This window comes from Diabrotica virgifera, chromosome 7 (assembly GCF_917563875.1).
Source record: "Diabrotica virgifera virgifera chromosome 7, PGI_DIABVI_V3a".
Lineage (NCBI taxonomy): Eukaryota > Metazoa > Arthropoda > Insecta > Coleoptera > Chrysomelidae > Diabrotica > Diabrotica virgifera.
In genome coordinates, this window is record NC_065449.1 from 9306032 (window position 1) to 9333313 (window position 27282).

General features: G+C 32.0%; 1 protein-coding gene across 1 annotated transcript; it reads right to left on the reverse strand.

The window, feature by feature from the left end:
* LOC114339822 (probable leucine--tRNA ligase, mitochondrial) lies at positions 1-27171 on the reverse strand. Its single transcript, XM_028290509.2, has 11 exons — positions 26833-27171; positions 26563-26778; positions 24844-25067; positions 22170-22684; positions 16804-16996; positions 15720-16225; positions 12819-13010; positions 11027-11259; positions 9038-9265; positions 7340-7610; positions 1-142 (listed from the first exon to the last, which is right to left on the reverse strand). Exons 1-10 carry the CDS (start codon positions 26917-26919, stop codon positions 7368-7370), a joined length of 2637 nt encoding a protein of 878 aa, XP_028146310.1. The 5' UTR covers positions 26920-27171; the 3' UTR covers positions 1-142; positions 7340-7367.
* Between the last annotated feature and the right edge of the window lie 111 nt (positions 27172-27282).

Genomic DNA, 27282 nt, shown 5'->3' on the forward strand with positions numbered 1-27282 from the left:
AAAATTTAACGTTTTTTTTGAACTTAGAATATTAAATACAAAATTTTTTATCAGAATATCATATTTGTTAATTCTTCTTAGCGCTTCCGATGATGATATCTAAGACATCCCTATACTCCCATGTTCTGTATACTTATTAAACCTGTAACAAAAAAGGTTATGTTTTTAAGTTTGAACAGTTAAACATTATGTTGAATGTTTTTGTAAGGTTCTCATACCGTGATCTATTTGTTTTACGATATTTTACTGGATTTATACTACAGTAGACTCTCCCTATAACGAACACGGTTATTACGAGGTTTCGCTTATAGCGAGGTACACTAGATGTCCCATGAAATTCCTATTGAACTGTAACACCTCTATAAAGAGACATTTTTGGTTATAACGAGAAAAAATTAAATCGTAAAATATGTATATAGGTTCTCATACCGTGATCTATTTGTTTTACGATATTTTACTGGATTTATACTACAGTAGACTCTCCCTATAACGAACACGGTTATTACGAGGTTTCGCTTATAGCGAGGTACACTAGATGTCCCATGAAATTCCTATTGAACTGTAACACCTCTATAACGAGACATTTTTGGTTATAACGAGGAAAAATTAAATCATAAAATATGTATCTTTATCTGTTTTTAGCGCTGTAATGGCTATAAATAAATACCCCAACTACATGTATACAAAAATCCCTACCATCTGTGCGGTTATCGAGGATAGCGCTGTAATAAAATCCACCGGAATTAATAAACTTTTTCCTGTTCTGTTTATGTATCGACCATGTATCGACCGATATTGAATACATATTGTAAGAAAATTTACAATTTGTGATGGCCAAGCCTTATTGTCGAGGAAACAATATTTAGCATCTTATATTGCTCCGAATGGCTTCACTATAGGAAGTTAATGTTTTAGAAAACTATATACCTATATTCATATGTATGCACATTATTATTGTTGTCTGATATAACGAGATCCGCTTATAACGACGTAATTAGTCTGCCATTTCAGTTCTCATTATTGGGACCGTGCAAGTTCGGCAAAGCGACCCCTATTTCTACGCTCTATACTAAAATTCGCACTTTTAATTATATTGGCCAATTATATTAGTCCTGGTTACTGGATAATTGTCAAGGCCATAGTCCAAAAAAATAATAAGAAGAAAAAATAAGATTCAGGTTATGTTATGAAAACGTCAACAATTGTATGTAGTAAATAAAATTAGTTATTAAAATGCAGTACTGCAAGCAAAATAAAATTAATTAAATTTACCTTTATATAATAATTGCATATCATATCAATATTGTGGAGCAATATATAATTTTTCTGCTTCATTGACAGAAGGTATGAAATATACGTCAATTTGACAATTTCAATTGACAATATGAATTATTTAAGATAGTTGCAATATTTCTCCGCGACTCGCGCAGGGTCGTTTCTCGTTTCCCCTTCCAAGTACTAGCACACCGCGAATAGAGGGAGTCTACTGTATTAATAAAAAAGACTTGAAGTAATAAGATGAAGATGATGAACAAAAGTTTTAGTGAAAGTTACTGAAAATTAACGAAATGAATGCTTACCTTTTGCATTTGACACGATTAAAAGACAAATTATAGGGAAATGCTTGAGGAAAATAAATGTACCAAATACATCAAAAAAAATAAATTATTATAGAAAGTACTTACAAAGAGGTAAAAGAAAGAGTACGAATAACAGGGGAAAGATCGGAAAAATTTAATTGAAAGAGAGGTATTAAACAAGGAGATAGCCTCAGCCTTTTGATATTCATAGTAGTAATGAACAAATTAATAAGAAATGCTAGAATAAGAACCAACCAACTACAGACAATAAATAGAATAGCATAGATTATACAGAAACCATTCAATATATTATGATGGGTACAAACAGAAGAACTAAAAATGAAAATAAAGAAGAAAAAAGTAAGATAATAATAATGAGCGGCAAAGAAGATAATGAAATAAAGATAAAATGTAAAAACTCAGAACTGGAAATAGTTACAACTTCCGAATACCTGGGAAGTGTAATTACTAACGGCGAAAAATAGTCTGGGAAATAACAAATAGAGCAAAGAAATCAAACAAGTTATACTATGCGTTAGCCTGAATACTGGAAAAAAGAGAACTTACAAGAGAGACCAGGATAAAAATATATAACACAATAGTGACACCGATTGTGCCCTATGTAAGTGAAAACTGGACAATTCTGAAAAAAGATAAGAGCAGGATAAATGTAGAGACACCTAAGAAGTACAGTTAGAAAGACAAAATGGGATAGATTAAGCAGCGAGACTATGAGGAGAATGGCCAACTAAGAACCAATAATGAATAAACCAGCAAACAGAAAGATGAACTGGTATCGACATTTGATGAGGATGCGACCCAACTGAATTACAAGAAAAATTAGAAATATGCTTTATTGTCATGAAAAATTTAACAATTTTATAGACAAAGCTTACAAGAATCATAAATAAGAACAATAACAAATAACAAATACAATTTACTAAAATGATATAAATCGTCTATATAAATAAAAATAATGAAGAGAAACAGTAACAATCTATTGCAAAAATTAAAAAAAAATTTGCAAATTGCATAATCTACCTTAGAAATTTAATAAGTTAAGTTAAGCTGCTGCATATGACACTCAAATATAGATTAAGATTATACTTATAAATAAGAATACTGCACTTTCTTAGTTATTGGTTAAGAAACTCTGCTGTTGAATAATATGGTCTTTCAGATAAATAGGCTTTAGTCATTTTACGGAACTTGGGGAAAGATGTTGCAGATTTAAGTTGTAGAGGGAGATGGTTGTAAAGTTTTTTTGCAGAATATAATATAGATTTCTTTACTAACTCACTGGACGGGATCGGTAAATAGATGTCAAAGGTAGAATTTCTGGTGGAATAATCATGTCTAGGTCTTGCTGGAAAGACATGTAGATGTTTACGAATTAAGCAAACAGTTTCTAAAATATATAAAGAAGGTAGTGTTAGAATCCTGTGATCTTTGAAGTAGCTTCTGCAATGTGTTGTTCTTCTGAGGCCAAACAGATATCTTATTGCTCTTTTTTGTATTTTAAAAATAACATCAGATTGGGCAGCCGTACCAGAACCCCAAAAAGGGAGACCATATCGAAGATGTGACTCGAACAAAGAAAAATATGTTATTTTGGAAGAGGCTAAATTCATTTCCTTCGAAACAGATCTTATTGCAAAGCAAGCTGAGGATAGTTTCTTGCTTAACACATCAATATGAAGGGACCATTTCAGATTGCTATCTAAAAAAATACCAATAAACTTTACATAATCAACGATACTGATCTGGCTGTTATGAAGAGGTAAGGGTTGAAGAGCTCCTTTATAGGACAATGCTACTGTTTTATCTACGTTAAAAGAGAGTAAATTTGAATCGGACCAAGATTTTATTGTAAGTAGATCAGAAGTTATAGTAGCATGAAGAGTTGCGATATTTGAGTTGCTCCAAGTGATACTGGTATCATCAGCAAAAAGAAAAACTTTTCCATCGATTTTTAAGCTAGTGATGTCATTAATAAAGATAAGGAAAAGTAGAGGACCCAATACTGAACCTTGTGGTACCCCACATACAACATTTTTGAGACTAGAGTCTGTATCATTTGCTCTAACCAATTGTTTCCTATTATCCAAGTAAGATTGAAACCAGTTCGAAGAAATACCTCGAATTCCGTAGAAATCTAGTTTTTTTTATCAAAATGTCGTGATTCACACAATCAAAAGCTTTGGCATAATCACAAAAAACAGTGGCAGTGTGCAGATTATTGTTTAATGCTTGATAAACCTCATGTAGTACAGAAAACATGGCATCTGTGGTACATTTATTATTTAAAAAGCCGAACTGATTTTGTGATAAAATATTGTTGTCAACGAGAAAGGACATAAGTCGGGCTTTTATGAGTCTCTCAATAATTTTGGAGATTACCGGTAGTAATGCAATAGGTCTATAATTGCAGGCATTTGATTTTTCACCACCCTTATGAAGAGGAATAATGATGGCCGTCTTTAGACACTCTGGAAATTTACCTTTCTCAAAAGAATCATTAATTAGAGAGATGAGGGCTCCCAACACACTGTCTGGGAGATTTGAGAAAATTTTTATGGATAGTCCATCGGTACTACAGGAAGATTTGCTTTTGATATTATTGATTGTCCGAATCAGTTCAGATTTATCAACCGGTCTTATAAAGAATGAATTCGAGACCTTTCCTGAATTAGGGAGATAGGAAATGGGATCTTGTTGTGACACAATAGTTGATGTTATATTTTTACTCACATTAACAAAGTATTCATTTAGATTTTCTGGGTCTGGAAGGGAAAATGTGTGAGCTGTGTGAGTTTTATTACGAAGATCGTTTATTATGGACCAAGTTTCTTTTGCATCACTTTTAGAGCTTCTCAGACGATTTTGATAGTACAATTTTTTAGCTGATTTTATAAGTTTTAAATAGATTGCCCTGTACTTGGTGATATATTCACCGGTGTAACAGAGACGTTGGTAGTAAATTTCTTGATGTACGATATTTTTGGCTGATATGCGGACACCTTTGGTAGTCCAGGGTTTGTGATGTTTTGGCTTAATTGTGATTAAAGGAAATGCTTTATTAAAGATACAGACAAGCTTATTCAAAAAGTCATTGAAATTATTATCGACGTTCATAGAAGGAAAGGGCCACTCAGAGGTTAAGCATAAATTTTGGAATTTACGAAAATTCCGAGCGGAAAAAATCCTGCCTAAACGTCGAGTTTTCGAAGAGTGCTTGCTAAAGATGTTAAACTTCGTATAAACCGCTTCATGATCAGATAGTCCCGCATTAACAGTTGTAGCGCAGACATCACGGGGTGAGAAATCTGAGACAATATAATCAATTATGGTAGATGAAGTTTTTGTAATCCTTGTAGGAGAATCAATGTGCATTGTTAGACCATACGATTCAAATATGTTGACCAGGGATATTTGTGTAGCACAAGCAGCAGCAAATTAATGTTAAAGTCCCCGCATAAAATTTTTCTGCTTTTATGGGGCAGGTCATCTAACAAATTAAGCAGGTTTTGAAAAAATAGTTCCACGGAAGAGTCAGGTGATCTATAAATGCAAATAATATAAAGATTAAAGTTCTTACTGTAAACTAAGGAAAACTCAAAGAATGCTTCGCTTAATAGAAAGTCATATTTTGTTACCAGAGAAAAATCATTATTTGTAGAAAGAATCAGGGCGCCTCCATGCGCTGAACTTTGACGATCGTACCTAGCAATAGTGGAATATTTTTCTACAAAAAAAGGCTCGTTGACTTCAAGCCAGTGCTCAGTAACCGCAACTATCGGAGGAAACCCTAATTCCTCTAGAAATAGAAATAATTCATCAGTTTTATATCTTATAGAACGAATATTAATCAGAACCATGCTAAAGTTGTTATCACTAAAATAATTTGAGGATTCTAGTCCCTCAGAACACGTCGTGATGTTTAAAAATTTCGTTTAGGAGACACAGCGGAATAGTAATTTTGGTGACATTCCCTTGATTTTTGTAAATGGATAATTCTTTCAGAAGCGAGAAAGGACCTAAAAGCAGCAAGATCAGCTTCCACCTCATCTGGACCAATTCCATAGACTTCGTTAAATTCTAGAAGAATTTTTCATAGATCTTCCGTGTTGGTAGGAAGCCCTTCGGAAGCCAAAAACAGTTTAACGCTTGTGTTCGTAAATCCATCGTAAAATACAGAAGCAGGTTGGTCGTGTAGATAAGCAAGATGAAGTTTAATGGCTTTTAAGATATCCGGTTCCCTTAATCTGGCTAGAAGATACCGACTATTAGAGTTATTGGTTAATCTAACTCTTGGTGGAGTCAAAGGATCCAGATTTATAGATGGTTCTAAAGTATCTTTCTTAACGAAATTAATTTGCGAATGGAAAGGATTCTTAGATTTACAAATTTCGATGGCCTGCTTGTCTGAACATATATTTGTGTTCTGTACTTCATCTTTGTTGTTGCATAAACTGGTAACTGGATTTTCCGGGATAACAGGGCTTCTGATATTCTTCGGATTATTATGTGACTCGGATGGTTCGGAATATGAAGATTCAATGGACCATTTAATGATTACACCAGGTGGCCAAATTTCCTTATTAAATAGTAAGTTAATCGATGATCTAGATTTTATGCCTATTTTAAATGAAGAACCAGTTGATATGTCGGCATCTTTAACGAGGGCGTAACATCTAATATATTCTTTGATACCTAGTTTCTCTTTAATGTAGTGTACCACTTGTATAGGGGTGTATATTGGGGTTAAGTTACTAATAATTACAAACTGACATTTATCTTCTGTGTTTTTTGACTTTTGCTCTGGACTTACTTCGCAACATTGAGGCTCTTCAGTTTGGGTACTTGTGGTGGCATAAAATGTTTTTTGTTCAATACCTCTTTTTTTGTTGGTAAGGTAGGTAAATTTTTGGAAATATTGCTCATTTGATTTGAGATTTCACTGACATTTGAAGAAAGCCTTTCTAATCCCACCTTAATTTCAGTAGACGTTGAGTCTTGGATTTGAACCTTTATAGTCTCATCTGAACCGCCGAAAAAAACTGACGATAAATTGAAAATATCATGTTCCATCTGCCTTAAAGATTTTAAAACCTTTTCAGTTCGTCGTCATTTTTTATTAACAAATCGTAAGTCTCCATAAAAACTGGCAAATTATCAGTAAGCTTTCTAGTAACTTGTGTTAAGGCCTCAAAGTTTTCTAGAGGTATTTGATTTCTTGATAGGTTATTTATTTTTTCATCTAAATATCTTAAGCTAGGCGAATCACATAGTGTACAAAAAAATTTTAGATGGGAAAATTTTTGATCCAATAAGGCTTTTGTGAACGACTTGTTTAGGCCTGTACACTTCATACAGAAAGTTCTCCGACAATCTCCATTACATCTTAAATTATTCAATTTATCCGAATCAGAAAAATGCGAAAGACAATTCTCACAGCTGTATGTCATGGTGAAAAATTGTATTGCAGTAATAAACAAGTTCACGAAGCAAAGTTCATAAAAGTACACGAAGCAAAGAACATCATAAAAAGAAAAAGAGGCAGACCAAGAAAAAATGGATAGAGCGAGTAGTAGAGGCGGGAAAGTTAAACAAAAATCACTCGAGGAATTAAAAATAATCGCAGGAAATAGAAAATAATGCAGGATATGGGTGAATGGAAATTAAAATAGCTATTAGTCCAAATCCGACACCCTGATAGGGTAATAGGAAAGGAAGAAAGAAAGAAAAATAATGCTTACCTTTTCCTGTAGTAATCTTCACGGTCTATCAGCTAGCTCGGGCTTCTTCTAATTCAGTAATTTTTGCTTTAGGGGGTGGATGATCAGTTATTAGGTTAAGTATTGCTTCGAAACCGGTACGTAAGGTGAAATTGCTGTCCAGTATATTTCGTGTTCTTAGCGTTGACTGCACTTCTTTTTGTTCTAATGCTAATTTATATGCTGCGTCCTTGGAAAGATCTTCCAGTTGTTGTCTAGACATCTTCAGAACTGCATTCTCATGTCCATTGACCTGTAACGGTAAAAAAATTAAGAAAAAGCGATGAAAAAACCTGACAGAAACAATTAGCTTCAAAATAGAACAAATAAAATGACCTTGAAGATGACTAATAGTAGCCAAAATGTTTAAAAAGTCATAGAAACAACATTACAAATAACTGACAAAATTAACAAATTTGTTTTCCGGTTCTACAAAACTTCACTCTGGAATACAAATGATCTGTTGGAGGAGATCTGTGGTTAGATCGAGTCAGGAGAAGGGAAAAAATGAAACGAAAGGGTGTGTAGACATCTACAGCACGTAGGAACAAGGAATGAGCAACAAAAAGAAGGATAAAAAGAATTAAGTTAAAAATTCGAGAAAGTGAATCTCAGAGAGACAACAGAACGAGCTTTAAGATGGCTAACAGTAGACAAAATGCTTAAAACGTCGTCAAATATTGCAAATAACTAATAGAATTAACAATTTTGCTTTAAGGTTGTCAAAACCTCCAATTTGAAACATGGAAATGGTTTGTTGGAGAAAATCTATGGTTAGATCGAGACGAGAGAAGATAAGAATTGAAGTAAAGGGGTATATAGACATCTAGAGGATCTAATAACAAGGAACGACCAGGAAAAAAGTGGATAAAAAGAAATAAGTTAAAAATTTGGGAGACAGAATATTAGACAGATATCAAAACAACCCTGAAGATGACTAACAGTAGACGAAATGATGAAAAGTCATCGAACGTTGACATTACTACTAGAATTACCAAATAATGTTTTTCAGTTCTTCAAAAGTCCACTCCGGAACATAGAAATATCCTGTTAGAGAAGATCTGTGGTTAGTTCGAGATACAAGAAGGAAGCGATGCGTACTAGAGGACGTAGGACCAAGGAACGAGTAACAAAAAATAGGATAGAAAGAATTAAGTTAAAAATTCGGGAGAGGGAATCTTAGAGAGACAACAAAACGACTTTGAAGATGACTAACAATAGACACAATACTTAAAATGTCGTCAAACGTAGAAAATAACTAATAAAATTAACAGTTCTGCTTCAATCGTCTCCAAAATTTTATTATCGAATCTAGGAATTGAATTTCAGAAGAATTACGACAATATACAGACGACAGATAAAAATGAAACAGGAGGTTGTGTACTTGAAGAAATTAGGTCAAAAATGCGCGAGCGGAGGTGGAGGACAGCTTGAAAGAGGAGATACTTTCGAAAATACCACTCTGAGATATTTTTCTATTTTCAATTATCCAAAGATTCAATCAGTTAATCAATTTCAGATAGGCACAAGGTGCCACAATCTCTACAATAGAACTCGATAGGCAAAAATACTAGATTCGGCCCTAAAATAAGTGCCGAAATCGAAAATTTAATCCTACCTATTATAAATTTATATTTTTTGTTTGTTATATATACAATAATATCTTTGGAGCTTACTTACCTGGCAGATCAACTCCAACATGTAGTCCATATCAGTAACTGGCCAATCTTGCTCAAAAACACTTGTATCCCACAAAAACTCGGAAGTATTCAATCTGTTGGGCGCTGATGTGAAGCCGCTCCACAATTCGGAAGCAAAGCAAGGAGCCATCGGAGCCAACATGATGATCTGTGCACCGAAAGCTCTTTCGAATTGCCTGCTGTGAGCTATGATCGAAGGAGGTACCCTCTGGAAATAAATAGATGTTACAAAGTGATATCTTTGAGCACACTTTGTGTAAGAGCTAGCAACGTTTTCGAGAAAGTATTTTAAGACAGCTAATACTTTCATATATTGTTCCCTATGCTTCCTCGAACACCGTACCGGCCATCTGGCTGCTGATACAGGTTGCGTTCATTACTGCGCAGCACACCTGTACAGGTAAATACAAAATCAGGGTGAAGGATTAGTGTGATAAAGCTTAGTAGATCCGCTATAGCAATAGATAGCAATAAAAGATAACAAAAATTGTAGCCAACTTTGAGCTTCACATTACAAAATTACTTAGAATGTTACAGGGTGTTCGATCACATAGTGGAAGACCAAACTTGTTTTTTTAAATAGAACACCCCATATTTCATTTTATATTCGAAATCTTCTTAACTTCCCCATCACAAAAATATAAAGGTTTGTTATGTTATACAGGGTATCTACAAAGTTATAACCAATGTTCTATGAAAATCGTAATAAGTTCAGCTCCCTGTATAAATAAAAATAAGCACAACAGCAGTGGTTTATTGGTGCCATATTTTTTTGTTGATTGTCAAAATTTATAAAAATGGTCGATATTGTTAATTTTCTTTATATCGAATACAGGGTGAGTCAAAACGCAAGTACATTATTTTCTCAGTAATTTTAAATAGAACACCCTAATTAATAACTTGTTCTGAAAAATGAAAATATCTCGAAAACTAACAAATTTAGGCACAGGGAATATTATACAAAAATTAAAGTACGGTAATGATACTTTTCGATGGTGATATAAAATACAGGGTGTTCCATTTAAAATTTCTGAGAAAAGAACGTACTTGCGTTTTGACTCACCCTGTATTCGATATAAGGAAAATTAGCAATATCAACAATTCTTAAAAATTTTCACACTCATCCAAAAAATATGGCACCAATAAACCATAGCTGTTGTGCTTATTTTTACTTATACAGGGAGCTGAACTTGTTACGATTTTCATAAAAAATTGGTTATAACTTTGTAAAAGCTCTATATAACATAACAAACCACTATATTTTTGCGATGGGGAAGTTAAGAGGATTTCGAATATAAAATAAAATACGGGTTGTTCCATTTAAAAAAACATAAGTTTGGTCTGCCACTATGTTATCGAACACCCTGTAACATTCTAACTAATTTCGTAATGTGAAGCTGAAAGTTGGCTACAAATTTTGTTATTAACTTTTATTGTTATCTATTACTATAGCGGATCTACTGAGCTTTATCACACTCATCAATCACCCTGTACATTGAATTTAAATTATTTTAGGACCAAAAATTCTTTTGTCATTACTTTTTAAACGATAGAAGTGTCTGGCAATTATAGTTCATATTTCTAATAATTTTTAAAAGGTAATGACAAAAAAATTTTCGTCTTGCAATAATTTTAAATTCGATATATTTACCTGTACAAGTGTGCTGCGCAGTAATGAACGCAACCTGTATCAGTAGCTATATGGCCGGTACGGTGTTTGAGGAAGCATAGGGAATAATATATTAAAGAACCAGTTGTCTTAAAATACTTTTTTTCCGACGTTAGCTCTTGGTCCATATCGTGATGCTATTTTGTCGACTTGTGTCATGACATATTTTTCTTTTTCACTTTTTCAAATCTTTGACGATTTTTGGATAGTAAACGTTCCTCATAACCAAATATCAACCTTTGACAGTTAAAATGAACAAAATCAACTAGTTAGATGAACTGTAACATAATCAATACTTACTCTAAGACTATTCGTCAGTCCTTGCTGCTTAGAAACTGCCACACTGATCTGCTGCGTGATTAAATAGTTGTACGAGACCCCTTTTACATAGTAGTTTCTAGAATCGTACATGTAGGTATCGTGAATTTTGAACTGAGCTTCCGGCAAGGGAAGAGGCAGGGTGTTCCTGTGTTTAAGAAATTCTTGCATTGTCAGCCACAGTCTTCTTTGCCAATTTAGAACACCGGGAAAAGCTGCAATACAATAATTTGTCGAGTGAATATTGATCAAAATTGGGTCACACGTTGTCGTGGCAAAATAAACAAAATCATCATGTTTAATATTGGAAGAGCGTAGGTGCAAAATTTCGGGCCAATAGGGCATTACAAAACTTTGACGTTTATGACACTGCTGGGAAGCATTGTATTTATTTATATTTGTACCACATTGTGTTTTTTAAGCTTTATCTTTAATAGTTTTTTAGTTATATTTTCCGAACCTTTTTCTTGTTGATTTTGTGTAGTCCTTAGTTGTAGAATTACTTGAATACTTTATTTAGTTTTAAGCAGTGAACAAATAAACAGGAATGAATATTTTCGAAAGTTGTTGGTAGACAATACATACAGATGTTACTAGTAGGTTCGAGCAAAAGATTGGCAAAATAAATAATATAGATTCCTCTTCCCCCACGGAGTCCGAGTTAACCTACAGTGGAGACAGTTTTCCAAGCGTAAGTAACATGGACATAGTTAGTTATTTAGCATTTTTATAGGGCATTTTATAGCATTTAACCTAGTTTTTGTCTCTCAGATGATAACTTATTTAATTCACTTTTATGCTTAAAATGTAGCACTAATGGTAACCGATAAAACTCAACTTTATCACGGTTTCAATACACAACAGAAATGAGGCATATTATCATTTTAAATTAATTCTTCCAGATATAATTAACAGAATAACATTTATGTTTGCCTCCCAGCCGCTATAAATAACAAGATAGGATCTTCCCGTAGCGCAAATACGTCCGAGTTCGCGCATCGCATGACGTAACTGGAGACCTGAATTTGAATTCTTGTTGTTAGCTTACGACCGCGAACCATTACGAACTTGCAGGTCTCCAGTTACGTCACGACTTCCCTCTCTTCAGGATGCGCAATATATTATCTCGTTATTTATAGTATCATGTCCTATGCTATTTAAATGCATTCATTTTTTTCGAATCCTGATAAAACTAATAGGCAAGTATTTTTAAAAAATTTAAACGCAGAATGAAAGATTACATTATTACCGAGGGGAGAAAGTCCCTGAAAACTTATATAATGTTTATTTTATTAAGTTATAGGGGTGAAAAAAAAGAGAAACTTCAGTGTGATTTTTAATTTCAAATATCTCATTCAAAAGAAACTTTTTGCTTATTCTAAGGGACTTTTGGCCCTCGGTAATAACGAAATCTTTCATTCTGCGTTTAAATTTTCCCAAAATATTTATTAGCTTTTTCAGGATTCGAAAAAAACGAATACATTTAAAAAAACATTGGCCCGATATTTTGCGCCTACGCTCTTAACCTTTTGATAGTTTTTGGTAATATTTTCATCAAGTTCTGAAAATCACTGTAAATTCAACGAGTTTTTGTTGTGTAGGTTAAATTTCTGCAGATTTAGGGAAATTTTCGAATCACGTGATCAGAATACAGCTTCCTGATTGGCGAAAAGTATCGCAAATTCACAAATTTTTCCCCAAATCTACGGAAATTCCAATGAACAAACTGCATATGTCTGTATTAAGTTATGAATGACATACTGGAGATACTCACTGTTATTATTCCAATTCCTATGACTCGTGGGAGCAACATCTGCTAGGACAAGGAGTCGTGTAGTATCAGTTCCGTATTCCCTAAACATATCCTCTGGATCGACACCGTTGTATTTGGATTTGCTCATTTTCTCCCAACTAATGATAACAGGTTCGTTAGTGTCTTTAGTAATAGCTTTATTTCTCTTCAAATCTAAAATTGACCATTTAAAAGTAATGTTACAGTGAAGTTAATTGGAAATAAAATAAAAATAGACGGTTTCGTTTTGATTCAATTCGAGTTTCTTACCATCCTATGACACGTGTTTCTAGGTTTACCCGTTATCAAAGATGCTTTGCAAGAAGACTTAGTTGAATCAAAACGCACCAATTGATTGGTAATATTATAAGGACTTCATTATTAAGGACGCAAAAAAAAGACTGGCCAGCTTTGAGATGTGATGTTATCGACGACTGTGGAATATATCATGGAACTGAAGAAAATAAAAGAAATACTCGACACTATGATAGAAAGAAAAATGAGCTACTTTGGTCATATCTTAAGAAATGAAGAATATGAGTTGATGCGATTAGTTACACAAGAGAAAATGGAAGTTAAAAAATTTGGAGCAGTGGAGTGGAAAAACAACAATATAACACAGTGGCGGCCGGTCAGGGTCGGCAGTGCCGACCCACACATTTACAGATATAGATTTTTTTTAATATTTAATTTAATCAGAGTTGATGTCATTTGTATCTGTGAAATAAAAAAAATCTGTCAGATAATACAGACTAATTTTATTCATGGTTTTTAAAAGGATTCGCCCAATCCGAGAGTTAAGTGATCCCTACGCATAAGAGACTTTTCAAAAAATGAATGATCCAAGCCATTCATCTGACTGTTTTCGGCAAGCCGACCCCAGCTCATCTTGAGCTTGACGATTTACTCGGATTTACACGTAAAACTCAACGAAATACGAGTCGAAGAGCAACCAAACGTATATTTCTCTCCGTAGGCATTAAGCTGCGGGTACGGCACATTTAAATCTGTCGATGTTTCATTTGGAAGCATCGGCAGAAATTGTAAAAAATAATCACGCCGTTTTACGTCGTTTAATTGATATTGTATTTTATTTAAGTTGTCAGGAATTATCATTTACGGGACATGATGAATCGGAGCATTCGTTACATCAAAGTAATTATAGAGAACTAATAAAATTGTTTAAGAAATACGATTTGAAATGTTCCAATATTTTTTTTGATTCAAAGATATTTAGCGGCGTGTCTAAAACAGTACAGAATGAACTAATATAATCAATTAGTTACATTTTGAATAACGGTATTGAATCTGAGATTCTGAAAACCATTTGATTTTTGCTAGAAGTAGATGAAACTTCTGATTATCATGTCATTCACAACTATCAATTGTTGTTCGATAGGCGTTACGTGGTAATATTTATGAGAGGTTTTTAGGTTTTACAGACGTCAGTAAAAGCAATAAGGCAGAATATATTTTTGGTGTTTTAAAGAACAGATTAAAATTTTTGGATATCAAAAATAAATTGGTAAGGCAAATTTACGACGGCGCTGCCGTGATGTCCGGTGAATTGAATGGTCTCCAGGCAAAAGTTAAAACTATTGCACCAAAAGCTCTATTTACTCACTGTCATGCGCATAGAATGAATATAGTTTTGCAGGATACGTGTAAAAAATTTAAAGAATATCGTCTTTTCTTGCCATTTTAGCTCGCCTAAACGGACTACTGTTTTAGAACATTTTGTTTCGAAAAAAATGCAAACAGTTTGTCAGACGCGATGAAATTTTAAATCTCGGTTAGTTTTCACTGTAGCAGATTTTCGTGAACAGCTTTTTGGAAATTTTTTTATTTTATTATCGAAGGCGATGATTTTGAAAGCGGTGATATCTCGATCCGTGAAGCAATCGGTTTGAGAATTTTATTAAATGATTACTCTTTTAATATTCTTTTAAATATTTTTAAGAAAGTGTTTCCCAAACCCAATTGATATTCATTGTTGTTCAAAATCAGTCAATTGGCATTATTTATTCCAAAAATAAAATAAGAAAGCTGGTGCAAAATCTCAGAAATTTTCGTAATGATAGAAGTTTCCAATATATACGCAGTGACGTTTTGGATTCGCTTGATATTTTTGAACCACCCCAAAAAAGACAAAGGCATTATACATATCTCGAAAAACGAGCATATTTTGAAATTTTGGATACCTGCTATTATGCAAATAGATAGGTATTCGTTTTTCGAATTTTGAAGATTTGCAAATTTTTGACCTCTTTGATATTCAAAATTTAAAAGTTACCTTCGCCAAAAAATTTCCAATATATTTATTTACAAGTTACTTAAAAATTATGCTGATCTAAATATTTTCGGAAAGTGGGATAAGTTACAAATATGTATAATTTTATATAGTAAGTACTGCAATTCACTACAACAAACTGTTCATAAATTCTCTTATTACTACTAACTTCTGCCTCAAATGAACGTATTGTTGAAACACTATGACACAAGAGAGAATGTCAAGTAAACCAAACAAAAAAATTCTCCTATGATTATTTAAGCCTTTTAATTAGATGGTATACCTATATGAGGAGACAAAAAAATCTTGACGACCCTGTCTCTAAGGCCACGAGCCGCCACTGATATAACTCTTCAGAATCGCTGCAGACAGAGTAAAATCGGTCGAGATGATCGTCAATGTTCATAAAGGATGGGGCACACAAAGAAGATTAAAAGAATCGGTAATAAAAAGATATAAAAAAAATATATAAACAGCTCCAGATATTCAAGAAAACTAACATTTTTAACACTGTATTATTTATAAATTTACGATATGACTCAAATTAACAGTTAGATATAGGCGATATAATCCACAAATACAAAAACACTTACCTAAAATTTTAACTTCGTTTTCTCGGACATATCTTCCAGTTCCCTTTATTCTATAGCTTCTTCCCATCACCATTCCTTGAACGAGCAATCTCTTGAAGGGTTCCTTTTCTGGCACCAACCCTAAACTGTGCAAGAAATGCATAATAAACCTCGCATAATACATGTGAAGCACAGCGTGTTCTTTACCACCAATGTACAAATCCACAGGTGCCACTTTGTCAATTGCTTCTTTGCTGAAGATTTCCTTTTCGTTATGAGGATCTGGGAATCTTAAGAAATACCAAGAACTATCAACGAACGTGTCCATAGTGTCGGTTTCTCTAGTTGCGGTGCCTCCGCATTTGGGACAGGTTGTGTTGAGCCAGCCTGACAGTTCAGCCAACTGTGATCCAGATTTTTGGGATTCGTGTTTTAGTTCTGGGAGAATGACTGGGAGGTCTTTTCTCGGAACTGGTTGGGGGCCGCAGCTTTTGCAGTGTACTATAGGTATTGGAGTGCCCCAATATCTAAAAAAATTTTTAAATAAAGTACTTAATATGGTACCTACTGGTCAGCAAGCCTTGGTATACAAAAGTTTTTCATGAAGAAAATTGTTTATTTTTTAAAATGTTTATGTTTTAAAATACTCATAAAAAAATACATATGAATGATATTGTGGAGGTACTAAGAATAAAACTCAAAAACAGAACTCCACCAAACCTTGAGTATGTGCCAAAAGTGGCTAATAATACAAGTACGTAACAAAAACTTGATCTTAACAAAACAGCTAGTGGTACAAATTGAAAAAATTACAAAACACACAATATACATAAAACTGGCAAGCTAAATTAAAAAAACTGACAAAACACACAAAATACACCCAAATGGACATCAACTGGTTCAGATGTTGATTTAATCATTAGAAAGAAGCTCACAATGGCAGGTAAAAAATAACAACAACCCATGAACATACTAGATCAGCATATCTGTTTTATTGATCTGAAAACAGCTTCTGGTAAAGTAAAACTCCATAAACTCATCTTAAAGTTGCAGTAACAAGAATTGAATATTATTATAACATTGATACAAACAATAAACCACTCACCTTTGTCTAGATATTAACCAATCTCTAAGTTTAGCACTTGTCCAGTAACCTCCTACCTTCAATTCTCTTGCTTTATTGATTATGTTATTGCGTTTTTGTTCTAATACTGGTTCTTCAAGAAGTTGTACATTTTCAAATGTAATACTGTGTTTCCTTGCAAAGTTTGTTGCTTCTTCTAAAATACCAGGTATTCCTAAAGAACATAAAGAGTGAATTTTGGTATCATAAAATTCTTCAATAAGTTTTAAGAATGCTAGAAACAGCAGAGATGACAACACTCATAAAAATCGATGGTAAGACACTAGGAACAGAGAAGGAAGTACGTATACAGTAAGAGCCACCGTACTAGACACATAGGAACATTGAGCTATTTCAGTCCTGGACCCTTCACTTGTTGCAATGTTTATTTTTATGTCTAGTGACGTTTAGAATGTCATAAAAAGTATGGAAACTGAATATTTACATAGAAAGTTGACAAATCAGCTGATCTAATTTTGACGTTTATAGTTGTTATTTTGTTAAAGTTGTAAAAGTTTTAAAGTATTGTAATATTCTTGGTGTTTGAATAATAGTTATTTATGATATAAGTGTTAAAAGTACACGTTTAAGGCACGCATGTGAAAGTTTGCAGAATGAGCGAAAGCGAGTTCTGCAATTCACATGAGTGCTTTAAAAATGTACTTTTTAACACGCATATCATACAATATTTTTTCTACAAACGTAATTACAGGACAATATCTACAAAAACTTTTACTTGAACTTGACTGACATTCCAATTTTATATTTTTTTGACATTACATCAAAATTGCATATACGGTCAATACGAACTGCAGTGCCTTAAAAATTTTTTAAAGCACTAGTGCCTTAAAGTAGCATTTTTAACGCTCGTATGGAGTGCTAAAAATTGCATTTTTAACACGGTTGTAGAAAAAGTTATTTTAAAACAGAGTAATAATAATATTAACTAATGTATTTTTTATATCGAAAAACAATTATTTTGAATAGTTTCTTGACAGTAACATGATAGGGATGAAAGTCACATCTGAGAACGGACCGGATTAGCCCATAAGCATAGCAATTAGGTACCTACCCATGTGTCTAGTATGTTGGCGTTTACTGTATATGCCGGAGATGCAAGATGGAGAATGTTAAGAACCGGGTAAGAAATAGAAGAGTAGAATGAAATTATCATATAAGCCAAATAACAACAAATGGAGTAGTAAGGACAGAGAGATGGTTACCCAACAGGAAGGCGATCAATGGGAAGGCCACAAAAACAATGGAAAGACAACTTACTGGAGGCACATTGAAACAGTCGGGGTCCTGTCTACACAAAAAAAGAAGAAGAATATTATGAACATGAATCTTGAACCTCACTATTTTTTCATTAAAACAGCAGATTCTATCTAGAAATGTGTAAAATATTTTCTACAGATTAAACGATAAGAAAATAAACCTATGGGCATAAAAATGTTTACCTCTTCACCCAAAATTATTGTTGAAGAGAAAATAATATTTATAGTAGAAACGGAATTCTGTCGAATGCGCAAAAAAGTGACGGTATCAATGTTTGATATAAACGTTTAAGAAATTCGAGAAGCCGCTTTTATAGATAAGAGCTTGCCAGTATTTTAAACATCCCACTAATCATGAAAATTTTAGAACTTTCAGTAAACAACTTTCATATTATTATAGTACAGTTAACAGTATTAGACGATAAAATATTAAGCAAGAAAAATTTAAACTTTTTTGTACTTTTAAGGACCAAAAAGGGCAAGTTCATTAGCGGAATCGAATTCTGGGAGAAAAATTATTCTGCACATCATTTTTGAAACGTTGTTTGGTTAAAACATCTCCTTTTTGTTGGTAAAAAAATATGTTAATTTGTTTGAACTAAATAGGGACCTTGCACATTTTTTTATTACATAATAATGTTCAGTTTTGTATAAAAATGAGATTTCCAAAATTTCAAGCTTCAAAAACTCAAAATAACTTAGAAGTACAAATTTAAAGTCTTCTTTAACTTCTTTATCTTAAAATAGTTCAAACGACCCGTGACGTCACAGAGTTTGACTACGTGGTTCAGTTTACGGTTATATTTACGTATATTCTTCTTCTTCTTTAGTTTATTGGCCTCCACCTACTTGGGTATTTAGCCAGATCGTCGTCGGGGAATAAAGGAAAAATATTTATATTCTAATGACATTTATTGTATATCATTGTAATAAAATATACCAGTTTGTTGAGATTTCAGTTTGATACAGTTTTTGAAGGAAAGGAAAGAAGGTTTACTATTGAAAATAAAACCATTTTGTAAAAGTACAAATTTTCTATGAATAGTTCAAACGATTAAAAACATTTGTAACGTCACATAACTGTATTTTCTACTGACGTTTATAATGTCTAATTTAAAATTATATGTACAATAGGGAACTTGCACATTTTTTTTTGTTACATAATAATGTTCAGTTTTGTTTAAAAATGAGATTTCCAAAATTTCACGCTTCAAAAACTCGTAATAACTTAGAAATACATATTTAAAGTCTTCTGCGGTATAAAATAGTTCATACGACCCGTGACGTCACATAGTTTTAGATTAGTTATTATTATGGTTATATTTCGCTGTGTCTAGGTACACTCTAACGTGTACGCAAATAAAAAAGTTAGGTACACGCGAATTAAACTTGATCAAGCCAGTGACTTCATTATTTAACGTGCGCAGTGACTGACTGTATATTTTGGTACATGTTATTTTGATATGTTTAGTGTTTGTTTGATAGAAAAATACTTGTTAAGGGAAGGGAAGCAGAACTATTTAGATGTTTCAAACTTAATTGTAATAAATCAATGTATATATAAAAGTATATATTTAGGTTAGCAAAATAAATATATGTATTTAGTTGATATGACACGTACAAAATATTGCTAAAATAATTTTTATACGTAAGTTAATTATTATAATCAACTATTCTAAATGGGAAATAAGCCACAATTTAACTAAAAAAATTATTTTATTAACGTTTCGACGTCCAAATCGGATGTCATTGTCAAAATACAAAAATTAGTCAGATTAAATAAATTATTAGAAAAATTGTTTACTAAGCAACACCATTTTTGTTTAATTTAATAACATTTTGTATTTTGACAACGACGTCCGATTTAGACGTCGAAACGGTAATAAAATCATGTTTTGGTTAAATTGTGGTTTAGTTCCCATTTAGAATAGTTGATTACAAAAATGCCACAAGGATAATAGCTTCAGAACAAGTTAATTATTATTGTGTCTTCTTTTTATTTTAATCTTTTACGGTAATACATACTATTTCATTTATAACTAAAAAAAATATATATTAATTTATAGTCTCTTATCTTTTTCGTACTGTTTTAAAATGTTCTTAAACTCATTAGCGGTAGTCTTCAGCGGTATAAAATAGTTCAAACGACCCGTGACGTCACATAGTTTTACATTAGTTATTATTATGGTTATATTTCGCTGTGTTTAGGTACACGCTAACGTGTACGCAAATAAAAAAGTTAGGTATGTACACGCGAATTAAACTTCATCAAGCCAGTGACGTTATTATTTAGCGTGCGCAGTGACTGTATATTTTGGTACATGCTATTTTGATATGTTTAGCTGTGTTTGATAGAAAAATATTTGTTAAAGGAAGGGAAGCAGAACTATTCAGATGTTTCAAACTTAATTGTAATAAATCAATGTATATATTAAAGTATATATTTAGGTTAGCAAAATAAATATATGTATTTAGTTGACATAACACGTAAAAAATATTGTTAAAATAATTTTTATACGTAAGTTAATTATTATAATCTACTATTCTAAATGGGAAATAAGCCACAATTTAACTAAAAAAAAAAGATTTTATTAACGTTTCGACGTCCAAATCGGATGTCATTGTCAAAATACAAAAATTAGTCAGATTAAATAAATTATTACAAAAATTTTTTACTAAGCAACACCATTTTTGTTTAATTTAATAATATTTTGTATTTTGACAACGACGTCCGATTTAGACGTCGAAACGTTAATAAAATCATTTTTTGGTTAAATTGGGGCTTAGTTCCCATTTAGAATAGTTGATTACAAAAATGCCACAAGGATAATAGCTTCAGAACAAGTTAATTATTATTGTGAAAGCTTTAGGTCTTCTTTTTATTTTAATCTTTTACGGTAATACATACTATTTCATTTATAACTAAAATATATATATATATATATATATATATATATATATATATATATATATATATATATATATATATATATATATATATATAATTTATAGTCTCTTATCTTTTTCGTACTGTTTTAAAATGTTCTTAAACTCATTAAAAGAACTAAATAATTGTCCACACTCCGTAGTTAATTTAAAAACAAACACTAAACAAATAAAAAATAAGAAATCACTGACACTCTAACTTTTTTATTTGCGTACACGGTAACGTATACCTAGACACAACCTTATATTTAGGTATATTCTTCTTCTCCTTCTTTAGTTATTGGCCTCCACCTACTTGGGTATTTGGCAAGCTCATCGTCGTGGAATAAGTCAAAAATATTTATATTCTAATGACATTTATCGTATGTCATTGTAATAATATATACCAGTTTCTTAAAATTGTAGTTTTATACTGTTTTTGAAGGAAAGGAACGAAGGTTTACTATTGAAAATAAAACCATTTTGTAAAAGTACGAATTTTTCTATGAATAGTTCAAACGATCAAAAACACTTGTAACGTCACATAAATGTATTTTCTACTGACGTTTATAACGTCTAATTTAAAATTCTGTTTACTTTATTGGAAAAATGTAAATGTAAAACCAAGTGACGTCACGAAGCGTTTTGGACCACCTGTTTTAATTTGAATTTTTAATCGTCTTTAGGGGCCAAACGAAAGACAAACAAAACTTTTTTATCTTTGATACATGTTTTAAATTATGTTGTGTTGTGATTTATAACATTTCTTTCGAATTTAAAAATTTAAACAAGTTCCCTATTGGTGTAGAATGTAAACATACAACCCTATGACGTCACGACGCGTTTTGGGGTGGCTGGTATAAGTTGAATTTTTAGTCGTCTTTAGGAGCCAAACGAAAGACCAACAAAACTTTTTTTATTTTTGATACAGGTTCTAAATTATGTTCTGTTGTGATTTATACCATTTTCTTCGAATTTAAAATTTTATGCAAGTTCCCTATTACGGTTCTGTTGATATCCGAGAGGACTTGGTAGTCACACAATATTGCCAAACTGAATTTTGTTATATTCGGTTTTTTTCTAGCCTATTTCCGAACTTACTATACCTAACATTTATATGATTTTATTCTAAATATCAATACTTACCAATATACGAATCTGTTAATGGTAAAAACTCCACCTCATTAGTAACATAAACTGGTATTTTTTCACAATTGATAGGGTTAATCAAATGTGTCCTTAATCTAACACTTTCTTCTTCTCCCTTAAGCTTAACACCTTCCTTTTTCGCTAATATATTATCACTAGTCACTGCCACGAATTTTACGTTTTCTACATATTCAGGAGTAGAAGTCCATAGAGTCAAAAATTCTTTATTATTTCCTTCAATAGTAAAATCAAAATTGACTCCATCACAGTCTCCAATCCAGTGTTTTTGTAATTTAATTATATCCCTCCAATCTTGCAGAATTGGATCATTTAGACCATCTAGAAGATTCTTGGCAAATCTAGTAGTTCTAACGTACCATTGTTTGAGGACTCTCTTTTCTACTTTTGCTCCAGACCGCCAGGAGTTGCCATTTTCATCTACTTGTTCATCTGCCAGCACTGTTTGATCTACGGGATCCCAGTTGACTAGAGCTTCTTTCTGATACACCAATCTATAAAAATTGGGGTTCAGAAACAGAATAATACGGAAAAACAAAATAAACTAAGTAACTAATAAACTACTAATGATACAATATGTAATTTATTTCAATATTATTGATACAATAATACTACACTTCTATATTTTGTCTTCTATCTCATATGTTATGAATGATAAAATGTACTGTGTAAGCAAAATTGGAAGCAGTAATAAGGAGGACAAATTTCGCAAACAAAAACATTATTGCATATCAACTTCAAGTATAATTGAAAAATTAGATAAGAAAACAGAGAGAATAGGGCTAGTGGTAAACCAGCACAAAACAAAATGCATGAGGATAGGGAAGGATAAGACAACAACCCAGAAATATCTAATAACACAGAACCATAAATTTGAAGCTGTATCCACCTTTAGCTACTTGGGAGTAATCATAGAATAGGGAAAACCGGAAAAGAAAGAACAGAGGAAAGAATTCTGAAAGGCAAAAAACATATGGAATGAATAGAAATCTGCTGAAAAACAAGACTCTAAAATAAGAGAACAAAGATGAACCTTAATAGATAGATAGACCTTAAGGCTATGGGTACATAATTCGCAAATATTTTACGGGTATCCCTACTTTTTCTGTCTTTGCACGGCAAATTACGTGTAGTAAAATTCACACTGGTATGGATATGTAAACATTACTAGAATGTCATTCTACTTGAAAATGTCATCATTAATTTAAAGAGATGGGTTTTGAATGTTCTTGGATAACTGTTTTTTTATAATTGCAAATTATTAATTCAGTTAATAAATGTGATAATTTTTTCACTAACTATGTATTCAGTGATTGTAATAATTTATTTGCACAACAAAGACTAATACTCAATCGAGAAAAGAGGAAAAGTGTTAAAGTGATTTTTTAATAATATATTGTTATGGAACTCTTACAATTTTGAACATCTTTAACAACAAAATACTTGGACCACAGAATATATTATCCTGATGTATTCTCTGCTTGGATCTTCCACAAATAATACACAATAAATAACTTTTTATTAAGTTCACGTCTTAAATCAATTATTTATCAAATACACTATATATCAATAATATTTAATCAATAACTCAACATATTCCCGATGCAATGTCAAATATTTAAAATTGTCACTGATTGTCAGTGTCTGACTGACAATATATGCTGACAATATTATATTCGGCTGAGTGCGTTGTAAGACAAAGATAGATTTGGAAAATATTACCACGGCATTGTGTTCATTTTTTTTGAATCCTGAAAAAACCAATAAATATTTTTGAAAAATTTAAAAGCAGAATGAAAGACTAGATTATTACCGAGGGCCGAAAGTCCTTTAGAATAAATAAAAAGTTTATTTTGATTGATATATTTGAAATTAAAAATCACACTAAATTTTCTCTGAGTTTTTCACCCCTGTAACTTATTAAAATAAACATTATAGAAGTTCTCACGGACTTTCGGCCCTCGCTATTAACGTAATCTTTCATTCTGCGTTTAAATTTTTCAAAAATACGTATTAGTTTTCTCAGGATTTGAAAAAAATGAATCCCCATTTGAATAGCATTGCAGCCGAAAATACTTACCGATCCTCTTAATGGGACCTGTTGTTACATATAGGATGAAAACAACAATTAACAATAAAGAGGAAGATAGCCTGATAGCCTTCTGAAATTTGAAATAAGAATATTGAGACCAATACTGAGAAACAATGTAATAAGAAATGGGGAAAGAAGAATGAAAACAAATTCCGAAATTGAAGAAGAATTAAAGGGTGAAAATATAGTAAGATACATAAAATATCTTGTCTTAAAATGGATAGGTCATATGTCCTTATCCTCTGTATAAGAGATAAGACATGCCCATACTCAGATATGTTGAGAATGATAACTAACTGGACACCTCTATAGCCCAGGTGTAGGGAAAGGCCTAGAGGAAGATGGCTGGATGATGTAGAAGAAGATATATGCACAATGGTTGACTGGAAAGTTCAGTGCAAGACAAGGAAGAAATAGGAAAAGGGTCATGACAGTAGCAAAGACACAAAACAAGCTATAAATGACATAGAAGAGTAATTCACCTCACGAATCCCTAGCGATTCTAATGCTTTATGAATGAATGAATAAGCAAATACTTATTTAGGTACATAAAATACTTACCCTTCATCATACAGTTTTAAAAACAAATCCTGAGTCCATTTATAATAATTTGGATCACAAGTTTTGAACTCCCTATTCCATTCAAAACTACAGTTTAGCCTCTCAAGCTGTTCTTTCATATGTGCTATATTCTGTTTTGTCCAAACATCTGGAGCTATCTTATGATCTATAGCTGCATTTTCTGCTGGCAATCCAAATGCATCCCAACCAATAGGATGTAGGACCTAAAATGATGTTAACCAATTTTTAGATAATTGAATGCCATGCTAGAACAACATTGTAACCGCCAATAGTTTCATATGTGGGTTTTACATGGAACAAAGTTCTATATAGGTACTCCATCTAATTTACTTACCGTTGCACGTCATCCGCATCATAGCCCGTGATGTCACATGATACCAACATGAAATATTTATGCGGTAGGTGTGTTCTTTTTTAGAATCACTCTGCCGAGTACACTGGCATTACAGCCACTAGACATATTTTATTATATACGCGTAGAAATAATATTTAAAGATTTCTATTAATCTTGACTTAAAGAAATATACAATAATATGTTATACCCTTATAAATGTCAAAATTGATTTATTTGAAACGTCACTTCTAAATGTTTAAATCGTAAAATTTATTGTAAAAATAGATAAAACAGAATCAAAAGTCATGGTAATTCTCATCGAAGACAAAGTCCCGCCAGAGGAGCCCATCACAAATTATTCGCAATCCTTTTTTTTTAATTTTATGAGATTTTCGTAGATCGGATAAACAAAATTTAAGAGTAACTGAATTAGTGAGAAGAGCAGCCCAAATTTGAAGACAGATGAGCAAAAAGACTATTTTTTATTCCTTTTTGTAAATTTTAAAATTATTTAGTGTTGTATTATAATCAAAATTGAACCCTCACGCACAAGTTGTACGTACAACTTCAGTGAGGAACTGAGTTTATTTTATATGTACAATGTATTTGCTACAAATAAACTCCATTATTATTATTATTATTATTATTTAATTTGTGTAAATGGATTATAAAGCATTTTTATGAAGCACATTTGTTCGGAATACACGATACTTATAATCGAACGAAGGTGATATTTTGGCATAAATTGGTAATATTTATTTGACAGTTGCGGTGATGACACTTCATATTTGTTTATACTTCTTTACTATAAGTATTTGTTTGACAGTTGTGGTGATGACACTTCATATTTGTTTATATTCTTTACTATAAGTATTTGTTTCATTATATTTACTGTTTTTATTATGTACTTTAACATAAGATTATAACTTAATTCTTGTTTTCTATTTCTAAAGTTTTTATTTATTTACATTGAATATTAATTTGTTTTGCTGTATAATCCACTTCCGCAAAAATTGTGTGATGTATTTGATTTAAAATGAATTAAATAATTTTTTTTAATTGGGCAACAATGTCAACTTAGATCTCTAAGGTAGATAATGACATGCAACGGTAAGTAAATTAGACTAAAATAATGTACTACCGACTGTGTGGAATATTGCAAGACTTTTCTTTATGCATCCTACAGTATATCAGATTACGCTTATAAAGATTTCTTTTTTCAAAATGATCAATTACTTAGGTATAACATGTTTTTTTCATTTTGTCGACAAAATCTGATTTGACGTTTACAACGTTATTCCAGCATAGCATTCAATTAACATATTTGCTGAGAATTGAGATGTGATATTAGAATAGCCCCTTACATTTTTACCATTCAGTCTTTGGTATCTAGCAACTGTGTCACTAATTGTATAAACTCTAACATGCCCCATGTGAAGAGCTCCTGATGGATATGGAAACATTGACAACACATAATATTTTTCCTTATTTGACGAACTGTCTTCAAATGACTTAAACTTCAATTTATCTTTCCAGTGCTTTTCAATTTCATGTTTTATTTCAGATGAAATCTCTTGGTCCTATAAAAAAGATTTTAATTAAATAATTTGTAAAGTAAGTAGTGATTTTTTTACCCATAAGTTTAGTCCTGACAAACAACGATAGCTAACTATCCTCTGTAATGTTTTGTGTGGTAAAAAACATTTTTTTATGGTAAACATTTTTCAAATCTTTTTTTAAATGTTTGAAATTTACTTTTAACATAACCTAACTTTTAACTTACGAACATCATATCATTTAAGTTAAGTTGGCCTTGTAGGTTTTAGGTCTTTAGATAAATTGCTACTGGACCTAAATACGAAAGAAAATAAATTATTTTGTGCAGAATTATGCCTTGTAGTTTCCTCCTGTTATATATTGTGGTAGTTTCCTATTCTTCTAAGATTATGGCCCGATTGTACATTGGTGGCTTAAGCGATCGCTTAGTTGAACCGGGTTCAATTTTGAGCGTCGGTTTAACATCATTCGGGTTGTTCAATGCTAAGTTCAGTTAAGCCGAGGTTCATACAAATTTTGGTTAGGTT